The sequence below is a fragment of the Giraffa tippelskirchi genome, chromosome 5 (genome assembly GCF_054371585.1).
Source record: "Giraffa tippelskirchi isolate mGirTip1 chromosome 5, T2T-mGirTip1v1.2.pri, whole genome shotgun sequence".
Classification (NCBI taxonomy): domain Eukaryota; kingdom Metazoa; phylum Chordata; class Mammalia; order Artiodactyla; family Giraffidae; genus Giraffa; species Giraffa tippelskirchi.
Genome location: NC_137279.1, coordinates 41,455,592 through 41,480,286, shown reverse-complemented (window position 1 = coordinate 41,480,286; position 24,695 = coordinate 41,455,592). Strand labels below are relative to the sequence as shown.

Here is a 24,695-nt window from a genome sequence, read left to right as displayed (position 1 = left end):
CTAGAGAAAAGCCTGCCCAACCAGGAAGACCCAGCACAGCCAAAAGTTAGTTGAGCAAGCTCTGGGAGTTGGTGATGGACAGGGAAGCCTGCGTGCTGCAAGGAGGGGTTGCAAGGAGTTGGACATGACTGAGCGACTGAACTGGACTGATTTCAATTCCAAAGTCTAGAGCACACTAACTGTGAAATATCACTAAGTTCCAAGAAATTGCATGTATTTTACAAGGCATACTTTTGAAAAAGTTAATCACAAACTGAAGAATTAATTGTTCTCAGCAGCCCACTAAAATGTAGATTTGGCCACTGGCCTCCCCATCCCTCCTGTTTTATCAAAATATGTAATTAACACATTTCAGTGATGATATACAATAAATATAGTAAACAAAAAAGTTTATTTAATGTCTATGAATCAGAAACTGGAAAAATAATAAACAATAAAAAGTAGAACAGTATTTGCAACATTAAAAAAATACATGACTATAAATTGCTAAAGGGTATAATATAGACTAATAAGCATAGTCTAAGGATAGTCTTAGAATTTTGAGGTAAGATTATTCTCATTTTATACACCTTGAAACTGAAAAAAGGAAAGTGAATGATATATCATAGATTTGAAAAATAAAATGGAACCTGAATATGTCATTTAATCCTTCTACATGCTTTCATATACCATATTTTAAGGATCTTTATATGATCTCAAAGTCAGTGACAAAACTTGAGCTAGAAAAGTTGTTTTGCTAAAAAGTTTTATCCAAAAAATAATATTCTTTTTAAAAATTTTTGTCTATAAGAAAATCTTGGGAGATATTTAGAATTTAAAAAAAAATCAAGTATGTACATAAATTTAATTATCAAGAAAATTTTAAATATTTTTAACAAGGAAGATAATTTTAGCACCTTTATTCTTGTGTCTACTATAGTACAAAATTACTAAAATACTTTGTGTTTTTTAATAATACTAATTTATATTGTTATTGAATTCTTCAGATATTAGGTATATCTTTGTAAAGTGGTTAACAATTCTTAGAGGACACAAACTTTGGTATTCTTACAGGCTTTGTATATGGAATTTTCTCAAAAAATATCTGCTGATTGATTCTATTTTTAATATTTAAGAAGCAAGGTGACTATAGTTAACAATTCTCTAGACAAGAATACTAGACTGGGTTGCAATGCTCTTCTCCAGGGGATCTTCCCAACCCAAGGATTGAACCTGGGTCTCTCTCACTGCAGCAGATTCTTTACTGTCTGAGCCACCAGAGAAGATGTTATAGTTAATAATACTGTATTGTATATTTGAAAGTTACTAAGAGAATATATCTTAAAAGTTCTCACAACCAGAAAAAAAGTATTGTGTGAGGTGACAGATGTGGTAACTAACCTTAACTTACCTTACAGTGGTATAGTTAACTAATCTTATATCTAAACTTAACACATTTACTATATATATATCAAGTTATCACTTTAAACTTGCAATTGTTACATCAGTTAGATCTCAATAAAGCTGGAAAAAAACACAATGTTACGTTAAAAAATCAGAGGCTAAAACTGAAAAAATAAGCACAAAGAAGTCACTGGTTTTACAAGATCTTCAGATGTGACACAGAAGTGTTTTAAGTAAAATCTCCAAGGGTCTTTTACAGGTGAATTTAAGAAATATAGTGAGCCTCTCTCTACCATCTTGTTTTCCTGGAGTTTATTATACGTTAGACAAAAATATATTATATGCTAAGAAAGAACAATGTGAATCTTCAAAACAGTCTGTCAAATCAATTTTGTCATCTTTATGTGTCAGATGGGGAACCTAACAGAGAAAAATACTTCCTACACAGCCAGTTAAGCAGCTTAGCAGGGCTTTAAACACAGGTCTCTCTGACTCAAAAATCTTCACCAGAGGTGAAGTTATATATACCAAAGGTATATTACAATAGCTCTCAAATAGTTTTGTATCATAGGTGAAATGGTCTTTCAAGAGATATTATTAGCAGGTATAAAAGACTGACATACATTGACATATGATAGGATAAAGCACATTTTTAAAACTGAATTTTTAAAAATCAAGACCTTTGCATCTTTTTAAATTGTTTGGCTAGATCGTATTTCCAGGGACTCTCAATATCAATGCAAAAATAACTTCTTGGCATAAAACAAAAACAGTAAAATCTAGCATATGTCTGTCAGATGAATACATACTAGTAAAGACTTTCATCGTAACTAAAAACTATACTCACTATACTTAACCACTTGGAATATAATATATGCAGAACCTACATTTGGAGGAAAATGTAATTCAAAAACTGTGAAATAACTCCAAGGAAGAAAAAAGTAGAGACTAACTGGGTATTCCCAACTTCACTATTCTGCTCTTGGGGTAGGAGCAATCTAAACGGAAAAGACTCGGGTTTGCATGATATGCAGATTAAAAATGAAAAATTCCAACTTTCTTCTCTAGAGAGGAAAAGTATGTCTTAGGGTTTGGGTCAGAGCATATATACTTTACAGTATTTAGCTTTTCTTCTGGGGCTGAGATATTTAAAAATCTTTTTAAGGACGTTCCAACAGTAAACTCAATATTCTGAAGGCACAATCTCTTTTCCTGCTATTCCAGTTTCTTTCTGTATGCTGTTCAGCTGTGGGTAGGTTCTAGTCCTACTTAGTTTTTACAAAATATTTGAAGGTATTTACTCTATGTAATGGATTCACTGATAAGTAGGATTCTAAGTCACACAACTTACTAAATAAATGGGAAAAAGACACAGAGGAATCAATATTCAAAATAAAAGATTTTTTAATATCAAAGTAAATCATCAAACATTAAAATTCAGAGTAGCACTAAGAATGAAATAGGATGCTATTCTGTTTGAGAAGAGTCTGTCTACTGCTGCTGGTATTAGTTAAAAGATCCTAAACTGCAGTGTTCTCGTGGTATATCCATTCATGAAAGGCGAGAGGAAACAAAGATTCACCTTTAAGAGATCTGTGCCCCATAAATAGGATAACAAGGAAGGTTTTCTAGAGCAAATTATATACTATATATACACACACACACACACAAATACGAATTATATGTGTTCACTTTCACTTTTCACTTTCATGCACTGGAGAAGGAAATGGCAACCCACTCCAGTATTCTTGCCTGGAGAATCCCGGGGACGGCGGAGCCTGGTGGGCTGCCATCTATGGGGTCGCACAGAGTCGGACATGACTGAAGCGACTTAGCAGCAGCATGTATCTATATCTTTATCACTTACAAAGGACAACTCGGGAGAAAGGGTATGTGACATAATATAAAGTCTACAGTCCTAAAATTACAGTCATTTTTAAAAAGTAGATGAATAACATATGCCAGAAACATCTCAGATACAATAGCTTATTAATACATTACTTTCTTTTTTAACAAAGCAAAACCCTCTAGTTTCAAAAAGTAGGATGATTCATTGTGCTACCTGTTCTAACTCTGTTCTTCTGTGCTTGCTTTCTCTTTCTCCTCTCCCCATATGCATGGGACAGAGAAAGGCGAAAGCTCCTTGAGTTCTCCCATACCTTACTAATTCTTCTTTATCTGTGATCTTCTATTAAAAAAAAATCTCTGAATATATCCCTAATTTCCCATAATCTTTACCTAAAATGATTTATCATAATCCCAAAATGTGCTAAAACGAAAGGACTGAAGGGAATAGAAGCTTAAGGGATACAAGGCTATCCCAAAAGATTGGTGGACAGCCAATGTTTACGTAACTACAATTCTTTGAGAGAGGGGAAGACAGAATTAAGCAAACTTGATAGTTCCTATTGTATGTTAAGCATATATTTTCTCATTTAACCCTTAAAACAACTGAAGAGGTAGGTTTTATCTTTGATTTGGAGATGAGCTAATGACATTCATTAAGGTTATGAATCCTTGAAAAGGAAACAGCTATGAATCTGAGATTCAAACCTAGGTCTGACTATAAAGCCTGTGTGCATGTACTCTCCACTAAGTAGGCCTTCCAGGAAACAGCAGAAAGGGTTTAATAAAACCTAATAAACAGGAATTATTATCATTATTCCTTAGAGGCACAGTACAGAAAGGAAATGCAGTTAAGAAGGGACTCTATAGGATCTGGGGGTCTTGGGGAAAAAAAGGTAAGAAGATGATAGAAGAGGGGAAGAAGGGAGATGAAAGGCAGAAAAGCAATCAGTTATTTATCAGAATACCTGTGTCCAGATGCAATAGGTTCCAATGGATGAAAGATCCTGACAGGGACAAATTACTTTGTCCCCCGAGCAGTATGGGAGACTAGATCTATAGCCGTTCTGAAACTCATTCTCACTGAATTAGACAAGAACTGCTATCAAGCAGAGCTTGATTTTATGAGAAAAAGGAGGTGCTAAAAGCTTAAAAGTTGAACAAAGTGGTAAATAGAGGCAGTATAACATTGTAGTTCAAAGCCCAGGCCCTAGAGGCTGACTGCTTGGGTTCAATTTGTGCCTGCCACTTACTAGGAAAAATGGCCTTCTGCGTGTTATTTAAATTTTCTGTGCTTCAGTTTCTTCATCTGTGAAACTTGAATTAAAACTATATCTATCCCAAAAAGTTGGTATGCAAGGATTATGTGAGAGAATCCTGGTAAAACAATTAGTACTGAGTCTGATATACAATAAACTGATTCAATAAATGTCATTACTTACTATTATTATGTTGAAAATAAATGTTTATGTTTTACCAATAAAACACTATTCTTGCATTTTCTTTTTTAATTTATTTTTAATTGAAGGATAATTACAATATTGTGTTGGTTTCTGCTATATCACGTTTTCCTAATATATATGCTATCTTTGTGGTTTTCTAGCCTCACGATTTGACTGTAGTTTAGAGGTAATGCAGGTTTAAAAAGCAGCCAAGATTCCTCTGAGATGGCTACACAGGGCTCACAGGTATATTCTGACCCTACAGCTGAGCCACTTGCTCCCAGTCACTTTCCTATAAAGCTCTGTTATACCCAAAGTACGGTCTTAGGAGAGTCATCTTCTGCCTCAAGGATCCATTCAGTGACCCCTATCTGCTTCATCTGAACCCTTCATCAGCCTCTCGTTCTCACAGGGTTATAAACTCCTTAAACAGAACAAAAATTGGGAAAAGAAAATTATCAAAGGATAGATAACTGTCACCAGCATGTGTTCTTACACCACCACTACCACAAACACACTGTGAACCTCTCTTCCTTCTGTCCTGTAACAGAACTTAATTACACTCCTAGAGTAGGGAACAGCTGTGGAGGTGATGGGCTATAAGACGAAAGGATACAGAGAGAAAAGTCTGAAAACACAGAAGACAAACCTCACAATTAACTATATTACTTCACTTATCTTTAAGTAGCATGTCCTAGGCAAATAAAATGTATAGGTGTTTCCCATCTGTTTGAGCTGAGCACAACTAAACAATAGAAACTGAAATACAACCAGCACTACACCAGAGATATATTTTTTTCTCTTGAGGAAAGTGTGAAAGGGGGTGATGACAGATCTAAGGGACTACAATATTGTACCCAGAGGTCCATATACCCAATTTGCTGATATGTCTTCTAGATTTTATCTGGGTAAAGGTTCCCTAGAATTCAATCAATTGATTTGCAAATATCTATAAAATTGATTTTCTTCTCATTTTATAATTTAGGGAATGAAAAAAGATATAAAATGACACTTGCCCTTTTATTAAAAAATGATGCAAATATTTTATAAATGGTCTTGTTACCTATATATTACCTTGATGGTTCTAACTCTTTTATTGTTATAAATCACATATTTCCCATCTCCCCTATAGAACTGCAAGATAGGAAGATTATAGTGTATGAACCACAGGTATCTTACTCATTGAATCATAAGTGACTATACAAATGATTGATTGCTTGATAAAAACACAGCCTATACCTTAATGGCATCTAGCAGATATCTGACAGCTACAGCAAAAGGACAAAGCATTGGAGGGAAAAAGTGAACACCTAGAGGGAGAAGGTGTCTGGAAATAACCCGAATTCCTCTCTTCAAACACAGCTGCACACAGAAAGTAGAGGCTTTCTGGCAGCCAACATGTATTATTAACTATTACTTAAAAACAGATTTAAAGATCACATAGCAATAAACAGCCATTAAGAGAGATTAAATGGTCCAAGTAAAATTAAGGCTTATGCTTAATAGTCTTCTTCATTCACTGGTAGAAAAGATGTGTTCTTAAAAAATAAATCCCCCAAAATTCTTGCATATCCTAAAGGAATCTGGGGCTGGGAGTTACAATTTTCCCATAAGAACTCATGATTAAGAACCATAAACTCTAGCTAACCAACTATGATTTCTCCACATCCTACAAATGGCAGACATTTCAAAAGGGTTCCTTTAAGACTTATAGACATCAATTATTCCCTAATGGCATCCCAAGTTAAAACAGTCTGCCAATAGTTGCTATGCTGGCATAGCACCAACAGCTCTGTGAATTTTGAGCAGAGCAGTGAAAAGATTGAATATTTTGGGAACTTAGGTCCTTAATGACTAGAGGTGGCTTAGTCAGATCTGTTCAAGTAATAAGCACAGGATGAAAAAAAAAAAACGGCCTAGTCATTATGATTCCTTTGGTATTTATGGTAATAAACATGAATCATGATGAACTCACTGGCTATTAAATGCAGAGGTCATAAGTACTTCGATAGGATTTCCACAGGAATTCACCGTTAATTAGCTGGATCATTATTTGAAAGCATTACTGAATTATCTTAGCAGTTGTGCAGCCATTCGCCTCAAAATTGGTCATTCCCAGCTGAGGGCAGTTAATGCCTTAACAAACTGGTCATTAACTCCAGCAACTGATTTTGTGGGAATTACTGCACTTATAATGTACATTCAAGATTTTTTTTCTTTTTAAAGAAATTTGCAGCTGTAGTTCAGCTGGAGCAGCTGAAGGAGGAAAAAAGTCCACTCTGGGTTGCTCTCATGACCAATTTTCTGCCAATTAAAGGGCAAACGCATGCTGATGGGTTTTGAATTTTAAAATGTCTTCAGTTTTTTTTCATCTCAAGTGATTAGTAAAAACACCATTTAGCTACTAATTTTGTAGGACACTTGGGATTTTCCATTCACAGTTCAGTCAAGCAGAAACATGAGTTCTGAACACCAGAACTCAAAGCCAAATTTCCGCTTCTGCAGTAGACCCAGCCCAACACTTTGTAAAAACAGAGTGAGAACACAAGTTATGGGCCACATTATTAGCCAGATTCTCATTCCCTTCTGCACTCCATGTCTTCGTTCAAAGCAGAAAACTCCCTTTGAAGTCACAAAAGGTCCATGAAAAGATAAGAGAAGTGGGAATATGAACACCCCTTTATTAGAATAGAGCAGCATTAAGGTGATGAATTACCCCTGGAAAGTCTATGTGAATACAGCATGCTTCAAAATTAATAAGTGCCTTTAAATTTACGGTAGAGTTGGAGCCCTTAACGCTCTATCAATATAGTGAAAAATGTCACAGGGAAAATCACCACTTAAAAGATAACTGCAACAATTATTGAACATATATATTGACTATATTGAAATACACTAAAAAATATATTGCAAGTATATTAGATTTCTTTTGTACATGTTTCCATATCATTTTTTGTTTAACTTATTAGAGCACATACTGCAGATACATAACCAGCATGACAAGATAGATAGCCTTAGTTAAAACTTAAATTTGGAGAGACCAGTTTTTAAGATTGCAACTCTATTGGATAGTCTTCTCTTCTAGAATGGACTTGTTCAGGCATTTCTAACAGAGATTTGATATTAATAGATAAAAGCCAAGAGTTTTTAACCATGAGTTGGGAAGGGATGACAGAATTTATAGGTTACAATCATCAGTATGAAAATAAGTGTAACAATAGTTTTGTGATACAATGGTTTATAGATGATTTTTGTGCCCAATTACTTAATTGAAAAATTGTAACAAAACTGATATTGTGAATCTACCATTAAGCTTAATAGTTCTGTCACGTTAAGACATATTCATGAAATAAGTACTCCAAAATTCAGCACTTTTGACATATTTTCACTCTTTTTTACTATGTGCTGGGCTCTGCTTAGTCGCTCAGTCAAGCCCAACTCTGAGACCTTTTGAATTGTAACCCGCCAGGCTCCTCTGTCCATGGGATTTTTTAGGCAAAAATATTGAAGTGGTTTGCCATTTCCTCCTCCAGAGGATCTTCCCATCCCAGGGATCAAACCCACAACCCCTGGGTCTTCTGCATTGCAGGCAGATTCTTTGCCAGCTGAGCCATCAGGGAAGCCCTTTCTTTTTAGTATGTACAACTGTACATTTTGCCATGCGGTTTATTTTTTAAATATTTTCAACATGTTACAATTATTTTATTACCTTGTCTGGAGTATTCTTTTATCCAGTGCATACTACAACTTATTTATAATACACTACAAAATATGCATACTTGTAGTACAAATGATAAGGTCCAAAATAAAGCCCTTAACAATGGCTGCTTTCAAGCCTATAGGCTCACAATTCACTTAATGTGCTTTGGTTAGCTTTTACCAGCTAGAAATGGAGACACCCCAGGCAATATTCACACACGGAGTATTGGAACCAGCTGGTGATAGAAGAATCCTAAGAAAAAAGGCTTCTTGATTTAATTGGGAAAACAGGAGGAAGCATAAATTTTACTGCCATTAATAACTTCAAGCAATCTTGATATGACTCTACTTCACCCTGACGGCCAGACATGTGCTTTTTGTTAAAGTGTTTGCCACATCTGACCCCTATTGTTTGCTCACTTGATCAGGTAAGAAAATGTAGGTTTATTTATAGGATAAATGAGGCCTATTAAAATTGAGAAACAGTGTAGTAGTCTATGAGGAGCTACGTACTGAAATAGATGTGTGAAATTCCATAACAGTTGTGTAATAAACAGGCCAAATAAAGTTATAAAAAAATCTACTTTAAGTTTCTTAAAGAAATCGTCATAAAGGCAACTTAGTATTTAAAAAATGAAAAATAGTTCCTATTGGAAAACCTTCTGACCATTTTGCTTTCAATAAACAAGTCAGAAAAGGTTATTTATAAAATATTAATCTGTTCATAAAGACAAGCTTATTTCTTCATTTTATGATACTTTATAAATTAAGTCATATTCATATATAATGAAAAGTTATTTTAACTTTATGAGAGAATTTCAGGAGTGTTTAGAATTTAACTTTTTAAATTTTATCTTAAGGACATATGACAGAATGGTCAAAGAAAATAACCCTTAATTTTTAAGTGATCAAAGTTTAGAGTTTAACAGTATCTACTCTAGTGATCTCCAACAATAAAGAAAATCAGACTTGTTTCAACCGGAAGAAATCAAACATTTATCACTTAGCTTTTGACCTGGTCTGACTCCCTACATGCTGATAAAATCTTTCTACAGCCTTGGAAAATGCCCTGAAACCCAGATCACCTAATTAATCCAGATCAAGATGAATCAGGTGCTATTCGTACTCTTAAAACCATTCTGGGTCTACTCACATAATGTAGAAAAATTTATATCCATTTAGAACACCCTAGAAACTAATTTATCTTCAACTGAAGAGAATATGATCTAACATTTGGATTCATCTTGAAATGATTCATGTGTAATTGTGAAACAGGCATGACAAAGTGCTACTGAATCTAGGAATTCTAATTTTTCTGCCATAACCAATAAAATTAGTTTCAGCAAATTAGCATAGATTCACGACTCTCAACTGTAAAGAAATCAAAAGGAAAGAAAAGAAATGGGATGACAGCTAAAAGGTAAAAGAGTGAAGAGTCAAGAAGAATCTTTATTAAGATGGATGAAATGATAACATAATTGTATTTGATGGGAATGATCTAATACAGAGGGAAAGTTAATAATGTGGGACAGAGGAGAACTTCTGGAGCAAGAATCTTGAGTAGGAGAGAGAATGGAATAGGGAGGGAGTATGGCTTATGGAAAGAGTAGGGGCAAGTTTATAATAATGGGAGAGAAGCAAAGGGTAGACACAGATGCAGGCAGGGGGGTAATTGTGGCAACAGAAACTCATGGAAATTCTCTTCTACTGCTTCTACTTTCTCAGTGAAACAGGAAGCAAAAGAGTGTAATGAGATGAGGATAAGGTGCTGGATTTAGAAGAAGGTAGAGGAATGAAATTCTCATCTAAAAGAATGGGAGAATGACTAGACAAAGGAAATAGTGTAACTGCTGGGCAGCATTAAAGGTCTAGTATTGATTATCTAGATTATCTTTTTGCGGCTGTCCCTCTGAGCTCAGGGTCGTCTGTTTTCATTTTCCTACACTGTGACATATATCTCCAAACCTTCATGAAGCACCAAAGAAATTGGTAAAAATGATTCTTACTAAGATGTGAGTGGATGAACACTTAGATATTCAAAGGGCAAGGCAAGAAATAAGTAAATGTCTAAATATAAGAGAAAATCAGGAGTATCCTATGGGAATAGGAGTGCTTGGGTCTTGCCTAGAAATCCAAATATAAGATTAAGAAAACATGTTTTGGCAAAACCAAACATGTCTTCCAGGTAGATTTAACCTGCTAATTTGAGACTCCTGACATACTCTTACTATGAGGAGTACTTGCATTTAATAGGAATTAAAAGCTTTAAAAGAATGCTCTAATTCGCTGGTTTTCAAACTGTTCTGAGGATCCCCAAAGGGGATCCACGATGTCACACCATTTTATAATACTACTAATATATTATTTTCATTTTTTTAACTCTCATTATTTCGTAAAAGGCTACATGACATAATATATATGACATACATGACATGATTTCACAATGTATTGTTGGGGGAGATATGAGAGCCAGATGTTGTCTGATTGTAAAGAGATTTTCAAAAGTAAAACTATGTCCACTCCTCTCAGTAATTTCTGGAAAAGGGTTATTTTTCATTAAAATATTTATGTTAATATGTAGCAGGTTCTTTTAAAATAAATATGTAACATTTTCTGTTTTATTTTTGAATATAATAAATATCCATAAAGGTAACTCCACATAAATCAAAAATAGTGGGGGTCCTTAATTACTTTTAAGAGTATAAAAATGTCCCGAGACCAACAGTTTGAAATTTGATGCTCTAACCATTGAATTTCAGCAATCTCCTAATAACAGGGAACTTACAAAATAGCAGAGAAAGTGTGGAAAGTGGTGACTGCCTGTAATTTACAGGTTGCTACCTAATCTGCCTAATCATTAGGTTGGTTGTGCTTATTCTATTTTTATTTTAACACATGCAAAAACTCATGTTTATAACATAAGACCTGTATATTTTGTAAGGTTTATTCCATTGAGTTTAAATTCCTTTGAAAATCAAGTTAAAAACTGAAAGGCTGACACGAAAATGCAGAACACTACTCAATTTAAAATACACATCGATGTCATTCACAAAAGGGAAAAAACAGTGTAAACAGACTCAAAACTGTCCCAAAGAGTTCATCAGTGAACTGTGGCAGTTTCTTAATGAAATCATTAAGCATGCACTCTGTAATACACCGCCTCTGTGATATTTAAGCTTTATGCACGAAGCAATGTCACAATGAACTAGGCTCTTCTAAAGAATACATTTCAGTTGTATTTTTATGCTTGCTTCTATGCTAACATCATCCCCAAGCACATTAAACAATACTCAGTATATGAAGCAGCAAAACTATGGCACCTCTCAGGAGGTACAAAAACATTATTTGCCTGGTGCATCTGACAAAAAGTTATTAAAATTTAGCTTTTCAAGTTACTTTTGAAACACTATCAGTGCATTCTCTAGAGAACTGAAGAATACACTATGACAAGGAATTTCCTTGCCATTTTCCAACCCAGGATATTATGACATAAGGAAGCACTCTTGAGACATATCAATGTCAAATGGTTTAAGGACTTATGACAAGGGAATTTTTCTTTTAATGATATGATTCCTAGATGAGCCAAAAATCTTTAAACACTTTATAAAAGTTAACTCAATATCGTAAGAAACTTGAACAAACTGTCTAACTGTTATATAAGTAAAGCTAAACTTTGTAGGTCTAATTCAATTTGCATATAATTACAATTGATGAAACCATTGGCTCTGATAGGTCTCCCAGATGGTAATATAAAGTTACTAAGCATAAGAAACTATGTCAAGTACAGGGATTAATAGAGGTGAAAAGATTATAAATTGATAATGAACTAAGCAGAGATAAATTTAAGATCCTTATGAAATCTTAAGACATCAAAAAGTCAAATAAGTGAATAATTTTGGTGGTATTTAGGAAAATAAAACAAAGGAACTTAGATATAAATTTTTACAATCTTTGGACACTAGGTTTTCCAAGGACCCCAATAAAAGTTTTCAAATATTTTGCGAGATAATGCCTTCTTCTCTATGCCTAGGAAAAGATCAAAACTATCCACGCAAATTAATTTCAGGATAAATCAACAAATAACGATTTAAATGATAATTTCTAAAATTCCTTATCAATCCCTTTCTATGTCCCTGATATCAAAGGAAAAAGCTAAATTCAAAATTTCTAAATAAAATGCTCATGTGATAAAACAGTACTAATAAAATTTTTGGTTTTATTAAGAGCCTCACATGGCAAAAGAGCTGACCTATGGCACAATTTCTCCTTAACCTTTAATAGTTATTCAAATCACAAAACATTCCACAAGTAGATATTTTTTTCCAGTTATTCGGCAATTCTCACAACAGCAGGGGTCGCAATGTACTAGTTAAATGTTTCAGGATCCAAAGGAAAGGGATTAAATGTTCCTATAGCTCAGCTTTATTAGAGCCTGAAAGATTCATGATTCACTATTCTCTAGTTAAAATAATCTATTAAGTATACGAAGATTTTTCGGTTATGGGGTCCCCAAATAATAATAAATAAACCTACTTAAAATCTGATAGCATTTCCAGTTGAAACAGCATCCTTTAAAAACCACTTCTGAAAAGTTCTACCAGATGTATAGCTTTACAAAAGTGCTTTTGCATTTTGCCTCTTTAAATAATTAAGTAATTTCTATATATAATGTTAAATTCAGTCATTTGTCAACTTGAACATATACTGAATAAAGAATTTATTTCTAATGAAGAAAGCAAACTGACCAGTCACATTATATTATATACTAAATGCTCTTTAATTCCTTCTTGATAACTACAGTGAAGAAAATGTAACTCAAGTTCTTCAAATACTTGATTTACAGGTTTTTTCCTCTTTCCAAAAAAATTTCAATTCCACGAAATCATTCCAAGTGCCAGCCAAGGCGTAACTAAGAATAATGTAGATTATCTACTAATGTGTTGACTTTTAATTAACACATTAAAAATCCAAGAGAGACTGATATTTCTGAAGATTTGAAGGGAAAGAAGTCTAATCACTTTCCCTAGTTCAGTTGTCTAACTGAACATCGAATCAATCAGAGGACATAAAATCAATGATTAAGTCATAAGTAGAATTTTAAAAGAATAAAAAACAGAAAATATACCACATTACACATAGAAATGGTAAATACTGCTTCATGAATATTTAAAAATTACATACTAGACAAAATGTGTAAAGTTTATTGCAAAACATAATGTATATATTAATGTATATATATTATGTATATTATAATATATAATATATTAATACACACATATATACATACAAACATATACATACATGCACATGTGAGTACTGGGTTGCAATGTAAAGTATGATACTATAGTCTGGGATAAAAGATATTTGAAAGGCACTGCTCTAGATGAATTATTCCTTATGCCTTTAAAATCTGTGCTCTCTATAATGCCAGCTTCTATTTATACATAGTGGTAGTGGCCAAAAATCTTGAAAACTCAATTGAGAAGTTTATTTTATTGTATTAGGAGTTAATGATTTAATTTTTCACACATATAACATATACATTAACAAATGTAAAAATGACCATTCTATTAATCACTTATCGGGAAATCATTTTGTCTACACTACATATAATTTCTTTGAACACAGCAAAGAGTACAATCAAGCAAAATAGGTTCTTCACAGTCAAAAGAAATGTTACAAAGTCCATGCAATAAATGTTACTAGGAAGAGAACTATTCGGGCACTCATTTGGAATTTAGTTTTAACAAAATAAAAATTTCAAGTAAGTTTAGTTGTTGGTTTCCAAGACCAAAGGAGATTAGAAATATATCAGTAGGGGAAAGGAAAATTGCTGCCATGGAATTGCTGTTGGTACAGAAGAAATGAGAATTGACAACCAAGGGCAAGAGAGGAAAACAGAAAAACTGTATATAAAAATTAAGAATACATGGCATTCCGGGGTCATTTAGCAAGGGGAATACTTGACCACAGTTAATATTTACAGCCATTATAATAAATTATCTTCAGAATTACAAATTTTAGTCAATGATAACGAAAACAGTAGGGAATACTTATACAGCACTTGAGCCCAGGCACTCTGGCTCCAAAGCCCATGGTTTTAGCCACTACATTATACTGCTTCTCAATAAAAGTTTAAATTACATTTATGTATTAAAGTAAATTTAAGGAAATATTTAAGAAAAGAATGATGTAATCAATTTTTCAATACAAAAGGATTACATACTCTTTAATGGTATAAGCCTGAAAAACAAACATCAAAAAATATCCATTTCTGGACATCAATTATTTGTGTTCTATGTATTTTTACAGTAATTTCACATATAATATTGCTATATTCACTAATGTTTACTGTACTATATCATTTAACTTTCCCTATTAATATGTACCATTATTATCTACATACTGGAGATGAGAAAACTGACATATGGGTTAAGTGATTTGTACAATATCACAGAGCTAGTAACTGATGAAACTAACACACAAAGTCATATAGCCTGGCTCCAGAATTCTAGCTTTTATTCTATGTGCTTTGTCCTACTGTAGTTGCTAGGTATGCTATATATGGTAATATTTGCAATAATGTCAAGAGATGTACTTTCAAGAGATTCTGGTAATCCTGGAAACCCAGCTAAAATTCAGGAAAATTTAAAAGTGTCTTTCAGGATCATTAGGCTACTTGCTCACCAGTGTTCCAGTTCTAATCCTTTCAAGCATGTGCCCATCCCCTTAAAGTTCTACATGGCTATGTGATTTGCTTTATCAATGGAAATGTGAAAAAAATGACATTTCTATCTCAAAATGGAAGTCTTCAAGTTGGCAATATTCCATTTTCTCTGTTCTCCCTTCTCTGGTGTCATGGTGACCTGGAGGCTCTGTCAATTTGGGTCCTTGACTGATGCTAACTAACATGAACAACCACTTTCAACTTCCTTATAGTGGATATAAACATGAGTAAAAATAAAACGTTTTTCTATTCCAAGCTACTGAGAGCCTAGAGTTGTTTATTAATAATCATAGTCTTCTCCTCCTGACTAATACATTTAATAAATGGGTTGTTTTTCTGGGAAGTGACAGATAAAAGGGTCATTTTGGGGACTTAATAAAACAGAAACAATTCCAAAATTTACAAAATGGTTCTATTAAAAAATTCATACTGAATGAGTTACTTGGAATTTGCAACATTTTTCCCCCATAAGCTCAACTATATAAGCTTATTTAGTCTATAATTTAAATGAAAAAGAATTGAAAATAACAGTGTCATTAAATAATTAAATAAAAAGCATGTGAAACGGTTCTTGGGTATTCTGAACACCTGTAGATATTTTGAAGCATTTTATAGACTATAAGTTGGAAGGCACTGTTCTCTAGTATATTTTAATTTCTCTTTAATATGTACATTTTCTCCCTTTCCTTGATCCTGCAACATTAGAAGATATTCTCTTTCTTTACTACACATGATTGCCATTGCTTTTATGGTTTGTAAGTGGAATGCAAAGGAGGAACTAAAGAAAGTTATCAAGCAAAAAACATGAACATTTGAGAAAAAGAAAAGAAACTTGTTATACTCAAATTTAATGACTTGTGAGCAATGAAAGAGAAAAAAAGGGAAAAAAGACAGTATGACTAAATAGGAATGATTTTAGAGCCTATTTAGCAGTTCTCAGATAGATGAAAAGTTTTCATGAGTTTATAAATACATATTGGTTCTTCACATGGCAAAAGAGCCAAGCTGTAACCAACTTCCTCTTTGTTTTTAATAATTATTCAAATCACAATAACTTTTCATATTATTTTTCAACTTATTCTATAAGAAAAATTTTGTGTATATTTTTATAAGGAATGCTTTTTAGCCATCATCTTCTACTTACCCAGAAAGATAAGCCAAGAAGTTACTAAGGCAAGGTAACTGTAAACATCTCCACAGAATTATTTTGCTTTCAATCAGTTTTTATAGATCAGGCAAAAATAGAGGAGGAAACTTTTAAGATCATCAATTTCTAGCTATGTAATGTAAGGTTAGAATAATACTAGCTCTTCACTCCCCCTAGTGTAGCAAAATCTGATGCCCTAGGAATTAACAATATTTCAAAGAAAATAATGAAGCAACACTTTGAAAGAATGAGTGAAAGGTTTTCAGTTGCTCTTCCTATTCATTTTCTTCATTTCTCTACTTCATGACGATTCCAAGAACTTCACTGCTTCTCAGTAACAACCTAAACTTAATTATGTTTTTTATGTATTTGTTGAAAATAATCATATTTCTCTGACTGTTATATCTCATTTGGTGGTGTCCTTTTTCCAGTTTTATTCATCTAATGGAAAAGTTTTTCTTTTCTAATCTCGTACCTCTCCTGAACACTAGACCTTTTTCTATCCGCTCATCAAACACCTTTGTCGAATATATCTTTAACATGTCTGAAATTAAATCTATCACTGATGCCCTCAAATTACTTCTTTTATGCTTCTCTATTTTTGTTCCTAGCAGTAACGTTCTAACAGTCATTGAGTGCTTATGAATAGTTTATCATTATCCACATCCAAACAGCAACCATGTCACATTAAGTTTACCTATGATATGTCTGAGTTATTTCAAATCCTAAAATACAATGCTGTTTAAGTGCTGCACTCAATATGCCGGCAAATTTGGAAAACCCAGCAGTGGACACAGGACTGGAAAAGGTCAGCTTTCATTCCAATCCCAAAGAAGGGTAATGCCAAAGCATGTTCTAACTACCACACAACTGCATTCATTTCACAAACTAGCAAGGTAATGCTCAAAATCCTTCAAGCCAGGCTTCAACAGTATGTGAACAAAGGACTTCCAGATGTACAAGCTGGATTTAGAAAAGGCAGAGAAAGCAGAGATCAAATTGCCAATATCCGTTGGATCATAGAAAAAGCAACAGAATTACAGAAAAACATCTACTTCTGTTTCATTGACTACTCCAGTGCCTTTGACTGTGTGGATGACAACAAACTGTGGAAAATTCTTCAAGTGATAGGAATACAAGACCACCTTACATGCCTCCTGAGAAACTTGCATGCAGGTCAAGAAATATCAGTAGAAGTGGACATGGAACAACGAACAGGTTCAAAACGGGGAAAGGAGTAAGTCAAGACTGTATAGTGTCACCCTGCTTATTTAACCGGAGAAGGCAATGGCACCCCACTCCAGTACTCTTGCCAGGAAAATCCTATGGACAAAGGAGCCTGGTAGGCTACAGTCCATGGGGTCGCTAAGAGTCGGACACAACTGAGCAACTTCACTTTCACTTTTCCCTTTCATGCACTGGAGGAGGAAATGGCAACCCACTCCAGTATTCCTGCCTGGAAAATCCCACGGATGGCGGAGCCTGGTGGGCTGCCGTCTATGGGGTCGCATAGAGTTGGACACGACTGAGGCGACTTAGCAGCAGCAGCAGCTGCTTATTTAACTTCTATGCAGAGTTGCTATTGTTCAGCTGCTCAGTCATGTCTGACTCTTTGAGAGCCCAAGGACTGCCTCATGACAGGCTTCCCTGTCCTTCACCATCTCCTGGAGCTTCTTCAAACTCGTGCCCATTCAGTCAGTGATGCCATCCAATTATCTCATCCTCTGTTGTCCCCTTCTCCTCCTGCCTCCAATCTTTCCTAGCATCAGGGTCTTTTCTAATGAGTCAGCTCTTTGCATCAGGTGGCCAAAGTATTGGAACTTCAGCTTCAGCATCAGTCCTTCTAATTAATATTCAGGGTTGACTTCCTTTAGGATTAACTGGTTGGATCTCCTTGAAGTCCAAGGGTCTCTCAAGAGTCTTCTCCAACACCACAGCTCAAAAGCATTAATTCTTCAGCATTCAGGCTTTTTTATGGTCCAACTCTCCCATCTATACATGACTACTGGGAAAACCATAGCTTTGACTATATGGACCTTTGTTGGCAAAGTAATGTCTCTGTTTTTTAATCCACTGTCTAGATTTGTCATAGCTTTTCTTCCAAGAAGCAAGCGTCTTTTAATTTCGTAGCTTCAGTCACCATCTGCTGTGATTCTGGAGCTAAAGAAAATAAAGTCTATCACTGTTTCCCCATTTATTTGCCACGAAGTGATAGGACTGGATGCCAAGATCTTTGTTTTTTGAATGATGAATTTTAAGGCATCTTTTTCACTCTCCTCTTTCACCTTTACCACCTTCGTTTTCTACCTTAAGGGTGGTATCATCTGCACATCTGAGGTTGTTGATATTTCTCTCAGCAGTCTTGATTCCAGCTTGTGCTTCACCTAGCCTGGCATTTCGTAAGATGCACTCTACATGTTGAAAAAGCTGGTTTAAAACTCAACATTCAAAAAACTAAGATCTCAGCATCGGGTCCCAACACTTCATGGCAAATAGATGGGGAAACAATGGAAACAGTGACAGAGTTTTTCTCGGGCTCCAAAATCACTGCAGATGGTGACTGCAGCCATGAAATTATAAGATGCTTGATCTTTGGAAGAAAAAGTATGACAAACCTAGACAGCATATTAAGAAACAGAGATATTACTTTGCTAACAAAAGTCTTTATAGTCAAAGCTATGGTTTTCCCAGTAGTTATGTGTGGATGTGATAGTCGAACCATAAAGAAGGTTGAGGGCCGAAGAAATGATGCTTTTGAACTGTGGTGCTGGAGAAGACTCTTGAGAATCCCTTGGGCTGCAAGAAGATCAAACCAGTCAATCCTAAAGGAAAGAAACCCTGATATTTATTGGAATGACTGATGCTGAAGTTCCAATACTTTGGCCACCTGTTGTGAAGAGCCAGATTCATTAGATAAGACCCTGATGCTGGGAAAGACTAAAGGCAGGAGGAGAAGGGGACGACAAAGGATAAAATGGTTGATGGCATCACTGACTCAATGGACATGAGTGAGCAAACTCCAGGAGATGGTGAAGGATAGGGAAGCCTGGTATCCTGCAGCCCATGGGGGCTGCAAAGAGTAGGATGTGACTGAGTGACTGAATGATGAACGACGATGATATGTCTCTACCCTTTCCTTTTACCTCATACCTGATATCACCTCCTCCCTAATTGAGGCTTTCTTTACTTGTCCTGCTACCACAACATGCTATTGTTCTCATATTTAGACTCTAGTTTTTGTGTATCCAATAGAATGATGCCAGATTATTTTTCCTGGGCAATACTCTGATTATGACCCAACTAGCTCAAAATCCTGTAATGATTACTATCATCAACTATATTAAGTATAACTCTTAGCACAGCCTTAAGCTTCATACTACCATATAAATGTATATGAACCCATTTTTTCAAACTTATCTCCCACTATATTCTGAGTTATTGTTCCTCATATTTACCTGGCACCATCTATGCCTTAGGTAATATTGACCATTTTATCTGAAATTTTTTATACAGCCTCTATTCTTCCTTCCTTTGTAAATATCATCTTGTTAAAGAGATAAGTCTATCAATATCTATCTTAAATGGCATTTTGTAATGAAGTAACAATATGGACACATTCTTTCTTTTAAATTTCAAAATATCTATAGATTGAAAAATATTTTCTACAGTGTTTAGCATTATGCTCTGCCCTAGTAGATTAGCAACATTTTAATGACTTAAACTGAATAAACATGTATATCACAGGGAAGTAAAATAAATAATCTACCCTATTTGTTAACAGTGATTTAATATCTGTAAGAAGGAAATTTGTGCTTACAGAAAGGTAAGTCAGCAACACTTATAGAATGTCCACTTTATATTAAATGATAACAACGATGCTTTTGGTAATAAAATGATTATAGCTAATATTTATTAAGAAAATACTATGTGTCAGGTACCATTCTAAGCACCTTGCATGCAATAGCTCATTTAATCTTCAAAATAAGTTTAAATTGGTTATAATTATTATCCTCATTTTAGAGATAAGGAAACCAAATCAGTTTGGGTAACTTGTCCAACGTAACATTCTTAAAAAGTAAAAAGAGTAACAATTCTAATATGACAGTCTGACTCCAGAAATGAGGTCCAGGAGAGATTAAAGAAATATTTTTTGTATTGAATATCTTATATATGCCAAAATTTACTACTTGTTAATAAAATATGAAATGAGGATCCTATGAGTAATTTCCCAAAAATCTCATTTAAATCATTTGTTTCCTAGAAGTAGGTGGACTGGATACTGAACAAGCCAAACAGACTATGAATTATCTCAGGACAAGGACTTTAACTTATTCATCTTCAACACATTAAGAATCTAACCTGATATTTGATACATAATTCTGAATTTATGATAAAAAAGGATCATACAAATTAAATTCGAGTCCCACCCACTTTACTTTTAAAGTTCCCCTGTTTCCTCACTAAATAGTTGTATCGCTTTGGTTCCCCATAAGCAGTTTTTGAAAGTGCTCCTCAATAGAGTTTCTTCTAAAATGTATAATCAAAGCTCTGTGCAATATTTGTGGAATGGCCAATGGATCAAATGTTCTTTGACTAACAGACTAAAAGTTTTCCTTTTCTGAGAAAAAGAAAGTAAGAAATAAGTTTCCTTAAAACTTTTTTTTCAAAGGGACTTGGAGAACTGAAATTTTAAATTACAGTGCTCCCTGTCTACTTACTCATAGTTGACTTAATATAATTACACACAGTAGCTTACTATAGTAGATAATAAACCTAACTTTGGCTTCAGATATACCTGAATTTGAATTTGGGCTTTGTCTTTTATCCACTATAATCATGGGTAAAGATCTCAGATGAGGATTCCACGAGATAATGTATAAAAGCACAAAGCAAAATAGCTGGCAAAGTAAACACTCAATAAATTTTACTTCTAGTGTTGTAAAAATATAACGATGAAGTCAATGAGAAAGTAGATTCACTGATCTTAGACAACTAAGAATAAACTTAATCTTAAATAATTCCAACTATTCCACTACTTAAAAATATTTGAATATATGGAGAAAGCTACAAACAAATGAAACTGCAGTGCTAAACAAAGAAACAGTTATAAAAGCTGAGTAAAAATTTGCTTTCTAGTTAAGAAAGGCAGTGGCATTCCAGGTGGAGGAAAAAGGCAGGTGGACAGGCACTTAGGCAGAAAAGAACTTTTGAGAGGATGGTAAGGTGATCAGTATGAACAAGGTATAAAGCATATGCTGGGGAGGAGCAGGTGCCTATAAAGCAGACACTAAATAGACCAAAAAGGGTTTTTAAATACTCTGCTAAGAAGCATTATGTGCTAAGAAGCATTAGGTATGAGAAACATGTCTGAGCACAAAAGCATTAACTCTTGAATCCACCTTTGCTATATAGGTATCTTGCTAAAAGCTAAAAGAAAATGATGTATAAATGGAATCCTCTAATATAATATTTCCTAACTAACACTATATAAAAATGACCTTTTCTACTTAATGACAAAAAGGCTCCATAAAGGCTTGTGTATTGCTAATGAGTATTTTAAAGGTATGGCAAAATATAAGAATTCAAAGAGTATCTACTTTAAAAAAGTGCTGAAGAGAGGGTAATTTTTCCTTCTTGCTCCCATGGTAGTATATTTTCACTTTGGCTTCACTTTCACAGGGGTAAATAAAGTCAAACAGCTAAAGGTCTCTATTTCCTTTCATTCTATACCACCATGGAAATCCTAGCACAGGTCATTTTTCATTCATTCTTCTTAATAATTAAGTACCTAATCAAAGAACATATACAGAACAATTTTTTCAGCCAACTTTTCAAGACAGACTTAAATTTTCCAGTGATGCTGGAAATTCCAAGCAACACTATCAATTTTTAAAAAGCATACCTAAGAGTGCAGTGAGTTTGGGAAGCAGTCCAACTTGTACCATCTTATTCCTCAGTCCTGTGTCAAAGGACAGATTTAGTAGAAGTCGGAGGGTGATATTTAGCAGATCTTCATGCTCACAAGGTATCATTTTTACCAGTTTTTCAACAATATCCATTTCCACCTATAGTAAATAATAATACAAATGCAGTCAGTCTCTATTACACAATAAGACAAAAAATATTACAAAGAATTATCTTTTCATTGTTTTCACCCTCATGAATATGTATAAGTAATATGTGTTTATTACTCTCTTTTAATCTGTAAACTTCTCTGAAACCAAACTTTTGAGGAGAAAATACATATTTCCAGTTCATCCCTTCCTTCTCTTATTTCATAGCATCAACTGGAAGAGAAATTACTTTGGGTTCTTGAAAGCACATTATGAACTCCACCTACTAAGTGCCAGAACCTGTCCTAGATTAAACAAGACTTTGTCTTGGCTTTTAAGGATTCCAGTGTAAAAACAGAGCAGAGAAATGAAACAAATAATTAAAATGCAATGTGATAAATGTGGAATGCACAAAGTACTCTAGAAACAATGTGGAAGGAACTACAAGCTACCTAGAAAAGACTAAATTTGAAACAAAGGTTTAAACAAAGTGTAATAATTTGCTCTCTGGTAAATACATCGATAGGGTTTCCCTGGTAGCTCTCTGGTAAAGAACCTGACAGCCAAGTGGGAGATGCGAGTTCGATCCTTGGGTCGGGCAGATCCCCTGGAGAAGGAAACGGCAACCCACTCCGTATTTTTGCCTGGTAAATCTGATGGACAGAGGAGCCTAGTGGGGTTACAGTCCCTGGGGTTGCAAAAGAGTTGGACAGGACTTAGTGGCTAAACAGCAATAACAAAGACAATGATAATCTGTGTATCTGTGTGCTGAGTCGTCTCCTACTCTTTACAACCCCATGGACTGCAGTCCACCAGGCTCCAATACTTTGGCCACCTGATGCAAAGAGCTGACTCATTTGAAAAGACCCTGATGCTGGGAAAGATTGAAGGTGAGAGGAGAAGGGGACGACAGAGGATGAGATGGTTGGATGGCATCACCGACTCAATGGACATGAGTGTGAGTAAACTTCAGGAGCTGGTGATGGACAGGGAGGCCTGGTGTGCTGCAGTCCATGAGGTCACAAAGAGTCGGACATGACTGAGTGACTGAACTGAACTGAAAGCATCTATTTATACCACCCTTCCCATATCTCTAGTGCAAATTTTCAATGACCTCATAAAAATCACATTAATAACTGAGGCTTCAATATAATTTTTTCCTTTCATTCTATGCCAAGGAGTAAACAATTATTTTTAATGGTAAATTGACAATCCAACAATTTTTCCTTAAGATGTGTATCTATATTCTATGGACACACTGCAGTCATATTCTAGAGATCTGCATGAAGAAGTACAAGTCCATTTCCAAAGACTCTCTTTGGTTCTCCCTTTCTCCCAGCTTTATCTTCCAAGGAGACTGTGGGATTCAGTCATTAACATCACACAATAATTCCCACTTAGGCCGGTGACAAGTATTTGTCATGTTATACAGAACTGTAATTCTATTACTAACTTCTATGATTACAGTGAATAACTTCTTTTTTCAGTTTATTTATTCATTCAACAAATGTTTTTTAACTGAGAAGGGATGTGGTTTTTACTCTAACTGTAAGAAAATCCCAAATACAAAATCACAACTTAAAAAACAAAAAAAACATCAGAGCTGAGGTTGCAGGGAAAATCAATTGGTCTGAAATATAAGGAAAACAGGCATACCCAAGGAGATAAGGATCACGAGCACTGGTTTATATGGAACAGAGCACTGAAGAAAAAGAGGGCTACCACAGAATTCAGTAGGAACACTGAACAAAAACTTTTAAACAAATAGCTTAGCTAAATGCCAAATGTGAAGCAGCCTGAGACTACAGAACTCTGAAGCTATAGATGCTCAGGGAGTTTGCAACCACTTGCAAACTCTTTTCCAAGGACCTTATCAGAGGGTCACAAGAAATACTAGGGACAGGACAGAAGATGGTAGAAAACTTCCACACAGAGGCATGGGCCTAAGAATGGGGCATAGCTGTTAATGGGGAAAAGGCACAACATCTTGTTCAGATCTTTTTTCTCCTATTTCCCCTAAAAAAACAAAAACTTAAGCTTCAGGGAAGTATGGCAAATCCTGTCACATCTGAAGCACTGGTGAAGACCCACTGCAGCAAGGGGAAGGAAACAGAAAAAAAATCCTGAGGAAAGAAGTTGACAGTATGACTTAGGAAGCCCTACTGCTGAAAATCATGGACACAGGACAAGCCTAAAACTAGCCTGAAACTAAATGAGAACAATGGAAAAAGTTTCTTCTCTCCCCGTCCCCACCCCTGGCACAAATTAACAAAGCCAAGTGACAAACAACAGCAGTATATTACTGGAGGAGAGTTAAAATGAGGAGAAAGATTCTCTTTGAGGTACAGGCATACTGCAAAAGCCTGAAGTAAAGGGTGGAACATGAACACCTGAGAAAA

At 34.8% G+C, this 24,695-nt stretch overlaps 1 protein-coding gene across 13 annotated transcripts in view; it reads right to left on the bottom strand.

Moving 5' to 3' along the window:
• Positions 1-24,695, bottom strand: part of KIFAP3 (kinesin associated protein 3) — a 160,421-nt gene that overhangs the window by 65,625 nt on the left and 70,101 nt on the right. For all 13 annotated transcript variants that reach the window (XR_014053445.1, XR_014053444.1, XR_014053442.1 and 10 more), the window contains one exon: positions 22,146-22,308. Coding sequence is in view for 8 of the 13 variants with exons in the window: in XM_081489539.1 (XP_081345665.1) it covers positions 22,146-22,308 (163 nt within the window). In the remaining 5 variants the exon portion in view is untranslated. The remainder of the gene's footprint in view (positions 1-22,145; positions 22,309-24,695) is intronic.